General features: G+C 40.4%; 1 protein-coding gene across 1 annotated transcript in view; it reads right to left on the reverse strand.

Annotated features, from left to right (window-relative positions):
* Positions 1–13,676, reverse strand: part of Itch (itchy E3 ubiquitin protein ligase) — a 90,112-nt gene that overhangs the window by 2,892 nt on the left and 73,544 nt on the right. The window contains exons 21-24 of the mRNA XM_055602210.1: positions 12,713–12,833; positions 11,327–11,431; positions 5,437–5,533; positions 2,655–2,727 (exon numbers count right to left, since the gene is read on the reverse strand). Coding sequence (XP_055458185.1) covers positions 2,655–2,727; positions 5,437–5,533; positions 11,327–11,431; positions 12,713–12,833 — 396 coding nt within the window. The remainder of the gene's footprint in view (positions 1–2,654; positions 2,728–5,436; positions 5,534–11,326; positions 11,432–12,712; positions 12,834–13,676) is intronic.

Consider the following 13,676-nt stretch of genomic DNA (forward strand, 5'->3'; position numbering starts at 1 on the left):
GTGCTAGAATAAAAAAATGGGCCATGAGTGGCGGCACATGCCTCTAATTCCAGCATTCAGGAGGCAGAGGCAGATGGATCTCTATGAGTCTTAGGCCAGCCTGGTCTATACAGTAAGATCCTGTCTCAAAAAACAACAAACAAAAAACCCAATATAAACTAAAATAAAAAAATTACTCTTATCTAATACTTTGCTCCCTCTAGATTTCTCTGTTCTATTCTTAGCTGTGAAATGAGTCTGCTCCCAAAGATACTTTTAGGATAAGGCTAGGTGAATGTTCAAGCAGAGAAGAAAAAATATCATTCATCAAGTAAGAGTTTTGTTGCCTCTGTGTGTGTGTCAGCATGTTTATGAAGAGTCAGAAGCTGACCAACTGAAAGTGCAAACTCAGTTATATGCTTAGATGGCTCAGGAGGTCAGAATATGAACTGCTAAGCCCAGTGACCCAAGTTATATCCCTGTGACCCACGCAGTGGAAAGGAAAGAACTCCTTGAATTGTCCTCTAACCTCCACATGTACAAAATAAATATAATACAAAAATCTACTTTATGTATATTTGTCTGTGTTGATTATACATCTGTATGGGTGCCCTTGGAGGCCAGAGAAGGGTGTCAGATTCCCAGGAGCTAGAGTTACAGGTGGTAAGTCACCAGCAGAAGGTGTTTTAACCACTGAGCCATCACTCCAGCTCATTAAAAACAAAAATCTTATCTCAAAAACTGAGCATAGTGGTCTACATATTGCCAGTAAACCCAGAATATTAAGGATGAGGCAGAAACATCCTAAGTTTAGATTGGCCTGGACCACATGAGAACCCCACCTCAAACAAGCAAGCAAAACAACAAAAACCCAACTATTTCCTGGGCTGGTGAGATGGCTCAGTGGGTGAAGGGGCTTGCTGCCAAGCTGGACAACTTTAGTGCATCCTCAGGTCCAGAAGGTGGAAGAGGAGAACTGACTCTATATTGCCTTTAACCTCCACACACATGCTGCTCAGTGCAGAAACATTATACATGCAGACACACAGATACATTAATGAATGTAAAAATGTTTACATTAAAAAAAAAACCCTGCTCTCTTAGTGTGGACGCAGTGTAACAAGCTGGCCCCTGCTGCTGAAACTATCTTTTCTGCCTGTTGCCAGTGTCCCCTACAAAATAGACTGTGTATATGATACAAAATAAACAATTCTGTCCCCCTCCCCAAAAAAACCCAGGAAAATATTAATGTCGAATATAAATTATTATTTTAAAATGTTTTCTTTTTACATGTATTTTACCTACTTGTATGTTTAGGAACTGCACCTAGTGCCTATGCAAGGTATCCTGGGTCGTGTGGGTGCTCTGCAAGAACAGCACATGCTCTTGACCACAAGGCCATCTCTCCAGGTCCATAGATTATTTATTGAGTTGGGCATGGTACTCCAAGGGTATAATTCCAGGATTTGGGCATTAGAGGCAGGATGACCAGGAATTTAAAACTAGCCTAGGCTTCCCGAGACCTTAGATGAAAACCCAAGTCACATAAACATGTACAATTATTTTGTGTCAATTAAAAACAGTAACAGTAGGGAGTCGGGGGATGTGGCTCAACAAAGAATTAACCTATCAAAATATAAGGCACTGGGTTTGTTCCCTAATGCCAAAACAAACAAAAAAACTGATTAAATAAAAGAAAAAAATTTGTGATATATCCTGTAACACATTAAGTAAAATAAGCCAGTCAGAGAAGGTCCTGATTTCAGTTCTTAAATTAATTAAAGTCCCAGAGACAGAGTATGCTGGTCATCAGAAAGTGTGTGTTTAGTGAGCACACATCAGCTGATGGATAAGAGAGATCCCTACATGACCATACAACCATGTGAACCAATTTCCTAGCACCGAACAACACACACCTACAAATGGTTAAAGTCTAAAAGTGGTTAAAAGTAGATTCAATTTGAACATGAACTGTACTTGAGATTAAGACTGTTTGGTCATTTTTAGAAATGAGGTTAAACTGCATTTTAAACCAGAAAACAAGGTGGGGAGCTAGAGCTCTGTTAGTAGAGATAGCCTGGTGTGTGCAGGGCCCTGGTTCAATTCTTAGTACTGCAAGAAAACCCAAAAGAGAAATAATTCTGTTCACCATATCACTAAGTAAGGACTCTAATTTCAGATTTCATTTCCTGTTTCAGAGAAATGGTACAAGGGTTCTAAATCCCTTTGAGAGTAGGAAAACACGTGTGGCAAATGGGCACACAGGGACGATCTTGAGTTGAAGGCTGTACTCTAAACAACTGTGGGGCTGGCTGCCCTACCCTGTAAGTCTACTACATATCACGGATAAAAATGGGCTCATTGCCTGGTACACCAGCAATCCCAGCACTTGGGAAGCAGAGGCAGGAAGATGAGGCGTTCAAGGGCAGCTTGCGCTATGGCTCCTGTCTCGATAAAGGGGTGGGGCACTGTGGAGGCGGCTCAGAGGTTGAGAGCTCTTGTTGCTCTTCTGGAGGACCTGGGTTCTGCTGGCAGCATCTACGTCAGGTGGCTCAGACACTTACAACTTACCCGTGGTATACATATGCACACTCATACATCCACACGCACACACAAACAGTAGCCAGAGGCTAAGCGGATAAAAGACTAGTTACTCTATTTCTGATTTTGCTTACCAGGTATGGCTTCTGGGTAACCAATTTTCTTTCCCAACTTTTTCGATACAGAACTTCTGTGGTCCATTACTCCCTAAAGCACAATAAAAGTGGAGTTTGTTGATGTAAACGTTCTGAAAATATGCTTCCCAGTTCGACAGCAGCACCACTACTCAGAGGCACACCTTGTCCCAAACCTCCTGCACGCACAACCCTGGGAGCAGCAGCCACGCACTCATTTTAACAAGCTTCCAGGCACTTCCCACAAATGGTGAAATTCAAGGATCATTTTGTTAATGTACACCAAGAAAACCTTAGCTGGCATAGCACAATGCTACGATCAGTAACAGCCCACATAAGAACACCTAAATATCCAGTTATCACAACTTTAGAAATGTAACCACCCCGATGACTTCAACAGTAAGGCCCGTGCTGGCATGTCCTGTCACAGCTGACACACTCACTCTCCGTAATGCTTGCCTCTGGTCAGGCACGGCTGTGCTGCTCATCAGCACCAAGCGCTGGTTTATTAAGAAGACACTACTGCTCCCCAGGAAGCACTTACTGGTGGTCAAAATGACTGGGTGCTGCTGGCCTGTTGGACTAGAATGGCCAGGTCAGTGAATGTTTTGAGTTTATGGAGCAGCCATGCTAAAATTTCCTATGTCCTACTGACCAAACAACAGAGACTGGAAATTCTTTTGTGTCTGCAACAATGAATGAATCAAGTTCCTAAGCAGTTACACAGAAAACCCGGTAAGATAAGGAAACAGAAATGGTTATCACAAGAACTGTCAAAACTATTCTGTACTAAGGACGCATTCATTCACTCTGCATGCTTCCTTCTAGTTACTAGTGTTTGTAATCACAGGGACAAGCAGTCAGTAGTTCGAATTAACATGTAATAGGATTTTGAAATTTAATAGAATCTCATGTGCCATGACCATCATCATGACTGTTTTCTCAATAATACACCGAACTGTAAGCCTGAAGCCAGGTGGCTGAGGCCTGTAATTCCAGGACTTGGGAAGTTCTGTAGCAGACCAGGAGACCAGAAGCCAGCCTCTCCTACAGCTGAGGCTAGCCCAGTTACCTGTTTAAGAAAAAAAGGAAAGAGGAAGAGATAGGAAAGACTGTAACTGTAAAAGTAACATTCTTAAATTATCTTTTTATGTGGCTTGTTGTTTTTACTCTTACTTTGACACTGTCCCTTAGTTAATTCCTTCCATGTAGACTCTTCCATCTATATTCCTATTTTTAGTCACCTTTCAAATGATAAGTATCCTACCTTTTAAAAAAGATTAGACCCTTGATTTGTGATGAAATTTTATGCAAGAAAACAGTAATAATAATGTATGATGGGGTGTTTGTGTGTGTGCACTTGCACGGATGCCATGGTGCATATGTGAAGGTCACTATAACTTTGTAGAGTTGATTCTTTCCTTCTACCTTTATGTGAACTCCTGGAATTAAATTTAAATTGTCAGGCTTACATAGTATCTTCATCTGCTGAGACAGCTTATTAGCCCTAAGAATAAATACATGTGTGTGTCTGTGTATGTGTGTGTACGTGTGTAGATATAGATCTATATATGAAAATGTTTATATACATATTTAATACTTTATTTTAAAATTATTTTATGTATATGGGTATGTTCGCAACATGTATGTGTGTGCCCCACATGTGTTACTGGTGCCTGTGAAGGCTTGAAGGGGGCGTTGGAACTCCTGAAAGTGCAGTTACAGATGGTTGTGAGCCAATATGAGGGGCTGGGAATCAAACCAAGGTCCTCTGAAGAGCAGCCAGTGCTGTTAACCACTGAGCATCTCTCCATCCCCTACAAATATCTATTTTGACACTACAATTTATTTACTCTTTTAGGGATAAAATCCAGGACCTCACACATGTCGGTGAAGAGCTATACCACCAGCCTGACACTACACTTTTAAATAAGACCCATCTTATTTTTCTCCAAATTGACCTTTATAACTTACTTGGCAAGTGTATTATCCTACTGTATATAGCTTATTCCATTTTTCGTTGCTCCTTTTTTTTTTTTTTTCTGAGACAGTTTTTTCTGTGTAGCTTGGATGTCCTGAAACTTGCTCTGTAGACTAGGCTGGCTTCAAACACACAAAGATCTGCCTGCCTCTGCTCCTTGAGTTTTGGGATTAAAGCCATGCACCACCACTGCCGGCTTTTGTTTTGTTTTGTTTTGTTGAGGCTAGGACTTATGTAGTGCAGGCTGTCCTCAATCATGCTCTGTAGCTAAGGATGGACTTGACTCCTAATCCCTCTACCAACACCTCCCAAGTGCTGAGATTACAGGCATCTGTCAACATATCTAGCTACTTCTCATCTTTTCTGTATCCTTTATGATTTTTTGGCACTTAGAGATCTTAAACTCAAATATGTTCTTAAAAATAGAAACAAATGTTTATATACTAAATATATCGTCTAACATAGCTCTTTATCAAACATGCACGTAGAGGCAGGAGGACCAAAGATTCAGAGTTATCCTTAACTGTAACAGTGAGTTTGAAGCCAGTCTAGGGTACATGAGAACCCTGTCTTAAAAAAAACAAACAAACAAACAAAAAAAAAAAAACAGCAATCAATCAATTAATCAATATAAAAAACATGCTGAGGTAAGAAATAAGAAATCATCTCCAAGTTCATAAAATCTGGGTTGACCATGGCTGGTTCAAACAAGTACATTTGTCTGTTGTTTCTGGTGTATATGAAATTATCCAACAGTAGTAAGGTCACCAGTTTCCACAAAAAAGGCCTCTTTATACACACCCATGAGGTCAGCAAATCCTCCCACTGGCAATCGGCAGGTTCCAGTAACAAACTGCAGAAGTCTCATCCTCTTCTCGTTATCAATTTCTTTAACAAACTGTTAATATCACATGTAAGGAGAAATATATGTCATGTTATATACAGCTTATTAAACAAGAAAGAAAAAATCTTTGAAGCAGCTGTGGTATCAGCAATATAAGACAGTAAATTTACTAGATCTTACTAGACCATTTCAGGATGGTCTCAGACCGGCCTTCCAAGGCTCACAGCTGCCTTCCTGTGCACCACAAGGTCTGTTTTCCTAGAGCAGCCTTCCCTGCTCCCTCTACACCTAGCACACACCTGTGGTTACTCAGGATACAAAGGTCTAGCTTGAATAAATCTCTTGGTTTCCTAAACAAATCAAGCTCATGAAACTCAACAGCCTCTTTCCTCAAAATTTTAACGGGTTTATAAGCTACACATAGCCAGAAATGGGTAGTTCTATCTCCTGCAAATGGGTATAAATACAATGTTTCCAGCAGATGTTTCTATTCTGTACCATATTTTGGCTGAGTGAAATATGTTCTTGTAAGAATTATTTTCCCTAGTTACTTAATATCAATGATTTAGTTAATTATTTAGTTAGTTTTTGAAACGGGGTCTTACATCGTCTAGAGTGGCCTCAAACTTGCTCTACATCTGATAATGTCCTTAACATCTCAAAATCTTATTTTAGTTTCCTAAGTGCTAGGATTAAAGACATAAGCCACCAACCCTGGTTTTCTTGTCAATTATTTCAGTTCATCTTTTCTTCTCCTCCCCCCCCCCCCCTTTTCTTTTTGGTTTTCAAGACAGGGTTTCCCTATGTAGCCCTGGCTGTCCTAGAACTCACTCTGTAGATCAGGCTGGCCTTGAACTCAAAGAGATCTATCTGCCTCTGTCTCTGCGTCCACCTCTCAAGCACAGGGTTAGGGTTAGGTGTGCTCCCCCACCACCAGCTCTTCTTTGTGTTTCTTAACATGAATTCTGTTACATGTATAGAGGACATTTAGAATTTTATTTTTAAAATTTATGGTAAGTGGCCAGTGAGATGGCTCGAGGGACAAAGGTGCTGGCTCCCAGGCCTAATGCCCAAGTTCAATCCTCAGGATCTACTTAATACAAGGAAAGAACCGATGCCTAAAAGTTGTTTTCTGAGTCCATATGCAAATGATGTCATGCATGCACACCACACAAAAACAAATAATGTAAGGCTGTGGTAGAATATGCATACTAAAATTTACCATGTTATTTTTTTTTTTAAAAGATTTACTTATTTATTATATATACAGTGTTCTGCCTGCATGTGTGCCTGCACACCAGGAGAGGGCACCAGATCTCATTATAGATGGTTGTGAACCACCATGTGGGTGCTGGGAATTGAACTCAGGACCTCTGGGAGAGCAGCCAGTGCTCTTAACCTCTGAGCCATCTCTCCAGCCTCCCTGGTAATTTGTGTGTATATATATACTTGTCATGTGAGTACGCACATGTATGTGTGTGCGAACATGCACGTGTGTAAGAGCGAGGGGTCAATGTCGGATGTCTTCCTCAACAGCTCTACCTTGTCGTTCTTATCTTTGAGAGAGAGTCTCTCATGGAACGTGTAGCTTGCCCTTGAGCTACAGCAGATGGCTAGTACACTTAAGGATGTGCCTGTCTCTGCCCCCTCAGTTCTGGCACTAAGGCGTGTGCTGCTGATTCAAACTCAGGTCCTCATACTTTCATGACCAGCACTTTTCAGACTCAGCCACATTCCCAGCTCCCTATGATAACAGCATCAAATACATGCGCACTACTACTTAACTATCGTCACTATGTGGAGCACGCTTTCATCACAGAACTCACTCCCTACAGCCTGTCACCTCAACCCCACCGTCTACCACACGGTGAGGTTTAATCCCAGCACTCAGGAGGAAGAGCTCTGTGAGTTCTAGCCCAACCCGGTCTACAGAGTTGAGTTCCAGGACAGCCAAGGCTACACAGAGAAAATAAATAAAAGTAATAAAAATAAGTCTCAAAAAATAAATAAAAGTAATAAAAATAAGTAAATCTGTCCACGTAAAGAATCTTATAGGTGGAATAACACATGTGCTTTCTGTATATGGCTTGTAGCAACTATTTAAAAATTAAGATATGCCTGTAATTACAGCAGTTGGGAAGTGGAAGGCAGAAAGATGATGGCCCAGAACTCACTATTAGACCAGGCTGCCCTTGAAGTTGCAGGAATTCTCCAGCCTCCTAAGGACTGGCTATACAGATGTGTGCCAACAAGCCAGGCCTCGGAACTTGTTTTTTTCCTCCAGGCTTGGAACTGAACTCAAGGCAAGTGCTGTACATCTGAACTATGTCCCCAGCCCCTGATTGTTTCTTGAACACCCCCACCCCAACTCCCCAGTGTTGAACACTGCATTTGCAGCCTGAAACATACTAGGTAAGCCATCTTCCAGCACAAAATTCATGTTTTTCCTATTTCTGAGATAGGCTTTTGCTAAGTATCCTTCTGCGTTAGCCTCCAAGCCCTAGGCATGAGACATCATAGTGCTTTTAAAGCCTTATACTGTGTTATGTATCAAAAGTTTCACTCACTTTTAGAGCTAAATGGTATTACATTATATGTACACACCACTTCTGGTTTGTTCATCTATTAATATGCGTACGGTTTGATTCTGCCTTTGGGTGAACTTGAAAAACAACCCTGCTGAAAATACTGGTAGATAGCAGTATCTGCTTGGTGCTCTGGTTATTACTCTTTAGAAGTGAAACCATTAAATCATGTCAACTATGTGTTTAACTGTTCTTGTTTTCTTTTTAAGACAAGTTCTCATGTAGCCTCAACTCCTGGTCCTCCTGCCTCCCAAAAGCAATAACAGGGATACAGCTGCCATGCCTGGCTATGTCTAACTTTTTGGTGAACTGCCACACTATTTCCCATTGCAGTACGTTACTCTCTTACCAGAAATGAATGAAAGTTTTGGGTTTTCCATAGGCTCATCAAAGGTTCTGTCTCTCCATTTCCTAAACCCATGTGCACAAAGTCCTATCTAGCTGGGGTTTTAATTTGCATTACCTTAAGAACTCAAGCACTGGTGATTTATTTTTATCTATTTTTATTATTTATAATTATATATATGTGAGTGTGTTCTACAAGTAGGTATGTGGGTGGGAGTACAGGTGCTTGTGGAGGCCAAAGGCACTAGATAGCTGTAACTGGAGTTGCACTTTGGAGCATTGATAAGGGACTGTGAACCAAACTTGGGTCCTCTAAAAGAGCAGCAAGTGCTCTTGCCTGCTAAGCCATGTCTTGAGGCCCTATTTATTTTTTAAATTATTTGTTTTGTGTGATTGTGTATGGAGTAATGAGTGCATGTGAAGGTCAAAAGGACAACTTCCACGATTCTATTCTTATAGCAACAACTTTGGAATTTAGGTTTCTTTAAAAACATAGAAATATTATAAGAATGTGTTATCATTTTACTCCCAGGTGTAGGGATACGGGGCTGTTTCAGACTTTCTGTGGCGGGTGACTATGATTTGCCTCGTGCTCTAGAGGTGTGGTTTTGCCAGCTGCAGACAGTTTCTGAGATTGTGTGACTTTTAAAATTCTGGGCATTTTTCAAAGGGTATATATAAATCCTAGAGCCCAGTAGGTAGGTTAGTGGTTAGCAGCTGTTCAGAAGGGTTGGTTGTGGTTTGTTAGTGGTTGTGCTCAAAGACAAAACAAAAAGGAAGAAATTAGATTCAAGGTTCTTTCTCTCTCTCTGTCCCCTCTATCCTTCTTTCTCTCCTCTCTAGTGATAGGAATGAAGTGAAAAGGGGAGTTAAAGGTGGGGGAGAAAAGAACCCACAAAATAGCAAAGACTAGCTACATACTCTCTCATTCTACCAGGTGGGTCCTGGGCGATCAATTTCAGGTCACCATGCTTGCTGGCAAGAGCACTAGCCCAATGAGCCATATTGCCAGTCCTGTTTTTATTTAACAAAGAAAGAAGAAGGGAGAAAGGAGGAGGAAAGAGAGGAAAGAAAACAAAAGAAAAAGATTAAGTACTTTATTTCATTTGTGTCTGTGCCTGAGTTTATGGATGCACATCACATGTGTGCAAGTGCCCAAGGAAAGCAGAAGAGGAGATCAGATCCCAAACGGAAAGTGCAGGTGGCTTTGAGCACCAATGTGAAAGCCAAGACTCGAACCTCGGTCCTTTCCAAGAGCAACAAGTACACTAAACTGCCGAGTCCTCTCTCTAGCCCCATTTTATTTTTTCAAAAAATTTTAATTACATTTTTATTTATTAGTGTGTAATATTTATTCTATGGCCACAGAAGAGCCACAGTGCATGTGAAGGTCAGAGGACAACTTTCAGAAGAAGTTGGTTCTCTCCTTCAACCATGTACAACCCAGGCTTCAAACTTAGGTCAGCAGGATTGGCAGCAGGCACCTTTACCATCTAAGCCATCTCTCTGGCCCTCAATTTTATTCTTTTAGTTTGTGTTGGTGATGATGGTATATTCATGCACACAACTGTGCGTGCAGGTGTGCAGGTGTGTGAGTATTTCTTTAGGCCAGAGGTCAATGTGGGAAATTTTCCTCTACCATTTTCTAGCTCTCTTTGTTTTGGCCATGAGCTCACTGAACTTGGGGCTTACTTTCTGGCTAGACTGGCCACTGAGCCCCAGGTTCTTCCCATCTCTGCTCCCCAGCACTGAGGGTAGGAGCATGTCTTGGCCTAACTCTTCTCCACGTGGGTATTGGGCATCCAGACTCAGGTACTCGTTTCCATAGTAAGCACCTTACCTACTCAACAGCCCTCAACAGTAGACATTTTTTGAGATCTCATTTTATCCCTAAACCATACCTGTTAAATCTGCTGTCTGAACGTTCTCTCATTCTTAATAAAGTAGCAGTGATCAAGCCATACACTATAGTTCTATGAGATTCCAAGAATGACTGACATCAAATGTAAATGAATCAATCTCTTTTTATAACAATTTTTAAGACGTACTTTATGTGCATGAGTATTCTGCCTGCACGTATGTATGTGCAGCACATTCATGCCTGTGGACGGTTAAGAGCCACCATGTGGGTGCTGGGAACCACACCTGGGTCCTCTGCAAGAGCACCAAATGCCCTTTACTGCTGAACCATCCCTTCAGCCCGCAAATGAATGACTCCTACCTTCTGGAAGAATCTTATACTCTGGCAAAGGACAAGGTATGTGTTGCTAAGGCTTTGGAGTGTTGGAGGTTGGTCTGATGCTTATATTTTGATGCTAATTACTGGCCCTCAAGATCTGGTTACTACCCTATTCTTGTTGTGTAAACCTGCCTAAGACTTTATTCCTGATTGGTGAAAACAAGGCTTGTACATGGGCAGGACAAAGGAGGTAGGCGGACGGAAATCGGTGTGGCAAAGGCTCCTGAGATATGGGGACAGGAAAATCACGGAGAGGAGAGAGACAGACAGAGGAGAGAGGACATGACGATGGCTTAGTGCGGAAGGAACCATGTGGGCCAGGAGGAAGGACTCCAGGAATAGAGTGGAGAGAAACACTGAGATAAAAAAATATAAGGAAGTACTTATAAGATTATGGATAGAAGGTAGAATCTAACAGGTGTTTGTGTCTCATTGATTTTGATACTGGGTTAAGTAATGCCGAAGTAATAATTATAGGGCTAATAATAAACATTATATAGCTCAATACCGTTTTTGTTACAACATTACAGGATTCTGTTAAAATCATATTTCTTATAATGTATTACTGTAATGCACTGCAAAGAATAGGGACCTGTACATTTTATTACTTATTTTGATAAATTCTTATAAAAATAAAATGCACTGTGTTTATCTATAGAAATAAAGTTAGAAACAAACCTGCCAAAACCACATGATCTGTTTGCTTGTCCTAGTGTAGTGACGGTAGATGGCATGTCTCTGCCAGTCATTCAAATCAATCTCTTGCATTCCACACAATAGGACCTTTAAGAATGAAAAAACAAGTTGTTACTTAAGGTAACCAAAAATGTTTCATATAAACAAAGCTAAAATGAAACAAAGCAACTAAAAATACATTGAGCAAGCATCAGTAAACTACATCAAGAGTTTTCTCTACCTGACTCAGAGAGGGCAGGTCCTATGCGTAAACCTTAAAATTTTTTTTTTTAAAAAGTGAGTATATATACACATGGTATATACTCACTCATACAGACATGTAATATAGGATAAACCTACTAAAATCTGTACTTCTAAAAATACTAATCAAGAGAGAAGACCCTGACTAAAATGCTCAATCCCCATCCTGAAAGGCAAAGAGGAAGGACATCAGAAGAAGAAAACAGGAAACAAGCTAGAAACTACCACGGAGGGCCTCTGAAAGGCTCTGCCCTACAGACTATCAAAGCAGATGCTGAGACTTATGGCCAACTGTTGGGCAATGTGCATGGAATCTTATGTAAGAAGTGGGAAATAGTAAGATCTGGAGTGGACAGGAACTCCACAAGGAGAGCAACAGAACCAGAAAATTTGAACACAGGGGTCTTCCCAGAGACTCATACTCCAACCAAGGACTATTCATGCAGATGTAGGAATAGAACCCCTGCACAGATGTAGCCCATGGCAGCTCAGTGCCCAAGTGGGTTACATAGTAATAGGAAGAGGGACTATCTCTGACATAATCTTATTGGCCTGCTCTTTGATCACCTCCCCCTGACGGGGGAGCAGCCTTACCAGGCTACAGAATATGACAATGCAGCCACTCCTGATGAGATCTGATAGACTAAGATCAGAAGGAAGGAGAGGAGGACCTCCCCTATCCGTGGACTTGGGGAGGGGTATGCGTGAAGAAGGGGATGGGAGGGTGGGAATTGGGAGGGGAGGAGGAAGGGGCTTATGGGGGGATACAAAGTGAATAAAGTGTAATTAATTTAAAAAACGCCTTTTTAAAAATATCAATTATTTCTTATTTTATGAGTAGGGATGTTTGTCGATATAAGTGTCTGTGTACCACTTGAGAGCCTGGTCCCTCGGATCTGAGCACTGAACCCAGGTCCTTTGGAAAAGCAGGCAATGCTCATGACCCCTGAGCCACCTCCCAGTCCCAACAATACTTTTTTTTTTAAAGGTAATGCTTTTTTTGTTCTAGTGTAAGTTAAGAGTGTTTCAAACATCTGCTAACATAAAAAATACAGCTAACACTAGAAAGATGAAAACAATGATTTTAAAATAGACACTAACATAATAGAGTAAATAAAAAGTAATTACCTCTAATTCCTTTGCATCAAAATATTGCAAATATTGCTGGGGAAGAATTTCATTAAAGCCCTCAAAGAAAGCTTGTGTCTGCTCTTCAACACCACGAGACAATCTCCACTCAGCTACCATTCTGGCAAATAAGATTGGAAACTGTATCAGGAAGTTAAGAGTTTACTTTTAATTTCTGCATGTAAGATTAAAAATGTAAACTTTATTATGAAAACCTGAAATATATACAAAAGTAGAGAAGCATGAACTCCTTTTATTTAAAAAAGGATCTCACAATATAGCCCAGGCTGTCCTATAACTCATTATATAGCCCAGGCTAGCCTCCAGCTCAAGGCAATCCAAGTGCCTCAGCTTCCCAATGGCTGGAATAACAGGTATGCACCACCATGACACTTTTGAAAAAAAACAAAAACAAACTTTTTTTTTTTTTAAGGAACTACTTTTTTTTAAAGCATTCTTTACAAAAAATAAAAAAATAAAAAAAAAATGTAGATTTCAGCTGGGTGGTGGTGGCACACACCTTCAATCCCAGCACTCAGGAGGCAGAGGCAGGCAGATCTGTGTGAGTTCCAGGCCAGCCAAGGCTAAAAAAATAGAAAAACCCTACCTTGAAAAAACAAAACAAAAAAAAAATATTGTAGATTTCAACTTCGTTGTATAAATCTCAACAGCTAAAAAATCATGTAAAATTTTATTTTGTTTCAGAATATTTTCTTTAAAAGACTTTTAAACAAGCAAACAAATGTATATATTTTAGGCATATTGAGTTCTTGACAATAATCCAACAATAGAAGCACATATGTGCACAAGACTGACCATATACACAAGTTTCAAAAAAAATTTTTTTTCAAAAAATGTTCTTTGACCACAATAGTATCAAGTTAGAAAAACAGAAAGAAAAAAAAAATTGGGTCAAGTTGGTTGATTTTATTAAGTCTTCACTGTTTTGTTTTTCATCTATTTG

This window comes from Psammomys obesus, unplaced genomic scaffold (genome assembly GCF_907164565.1).
Source record: "Psammomys obesus unplaced genomic scaffold, mPsaObe1.curated_primary_1811, whole genome shotgun sequence".
In the NCBI taxonomy this organism is placed as follows: Eukaryota; Metazoa; Chordata; class Mammalia; order Rodentia; family Muridae; genus Psammomys; species Psammomys obesus.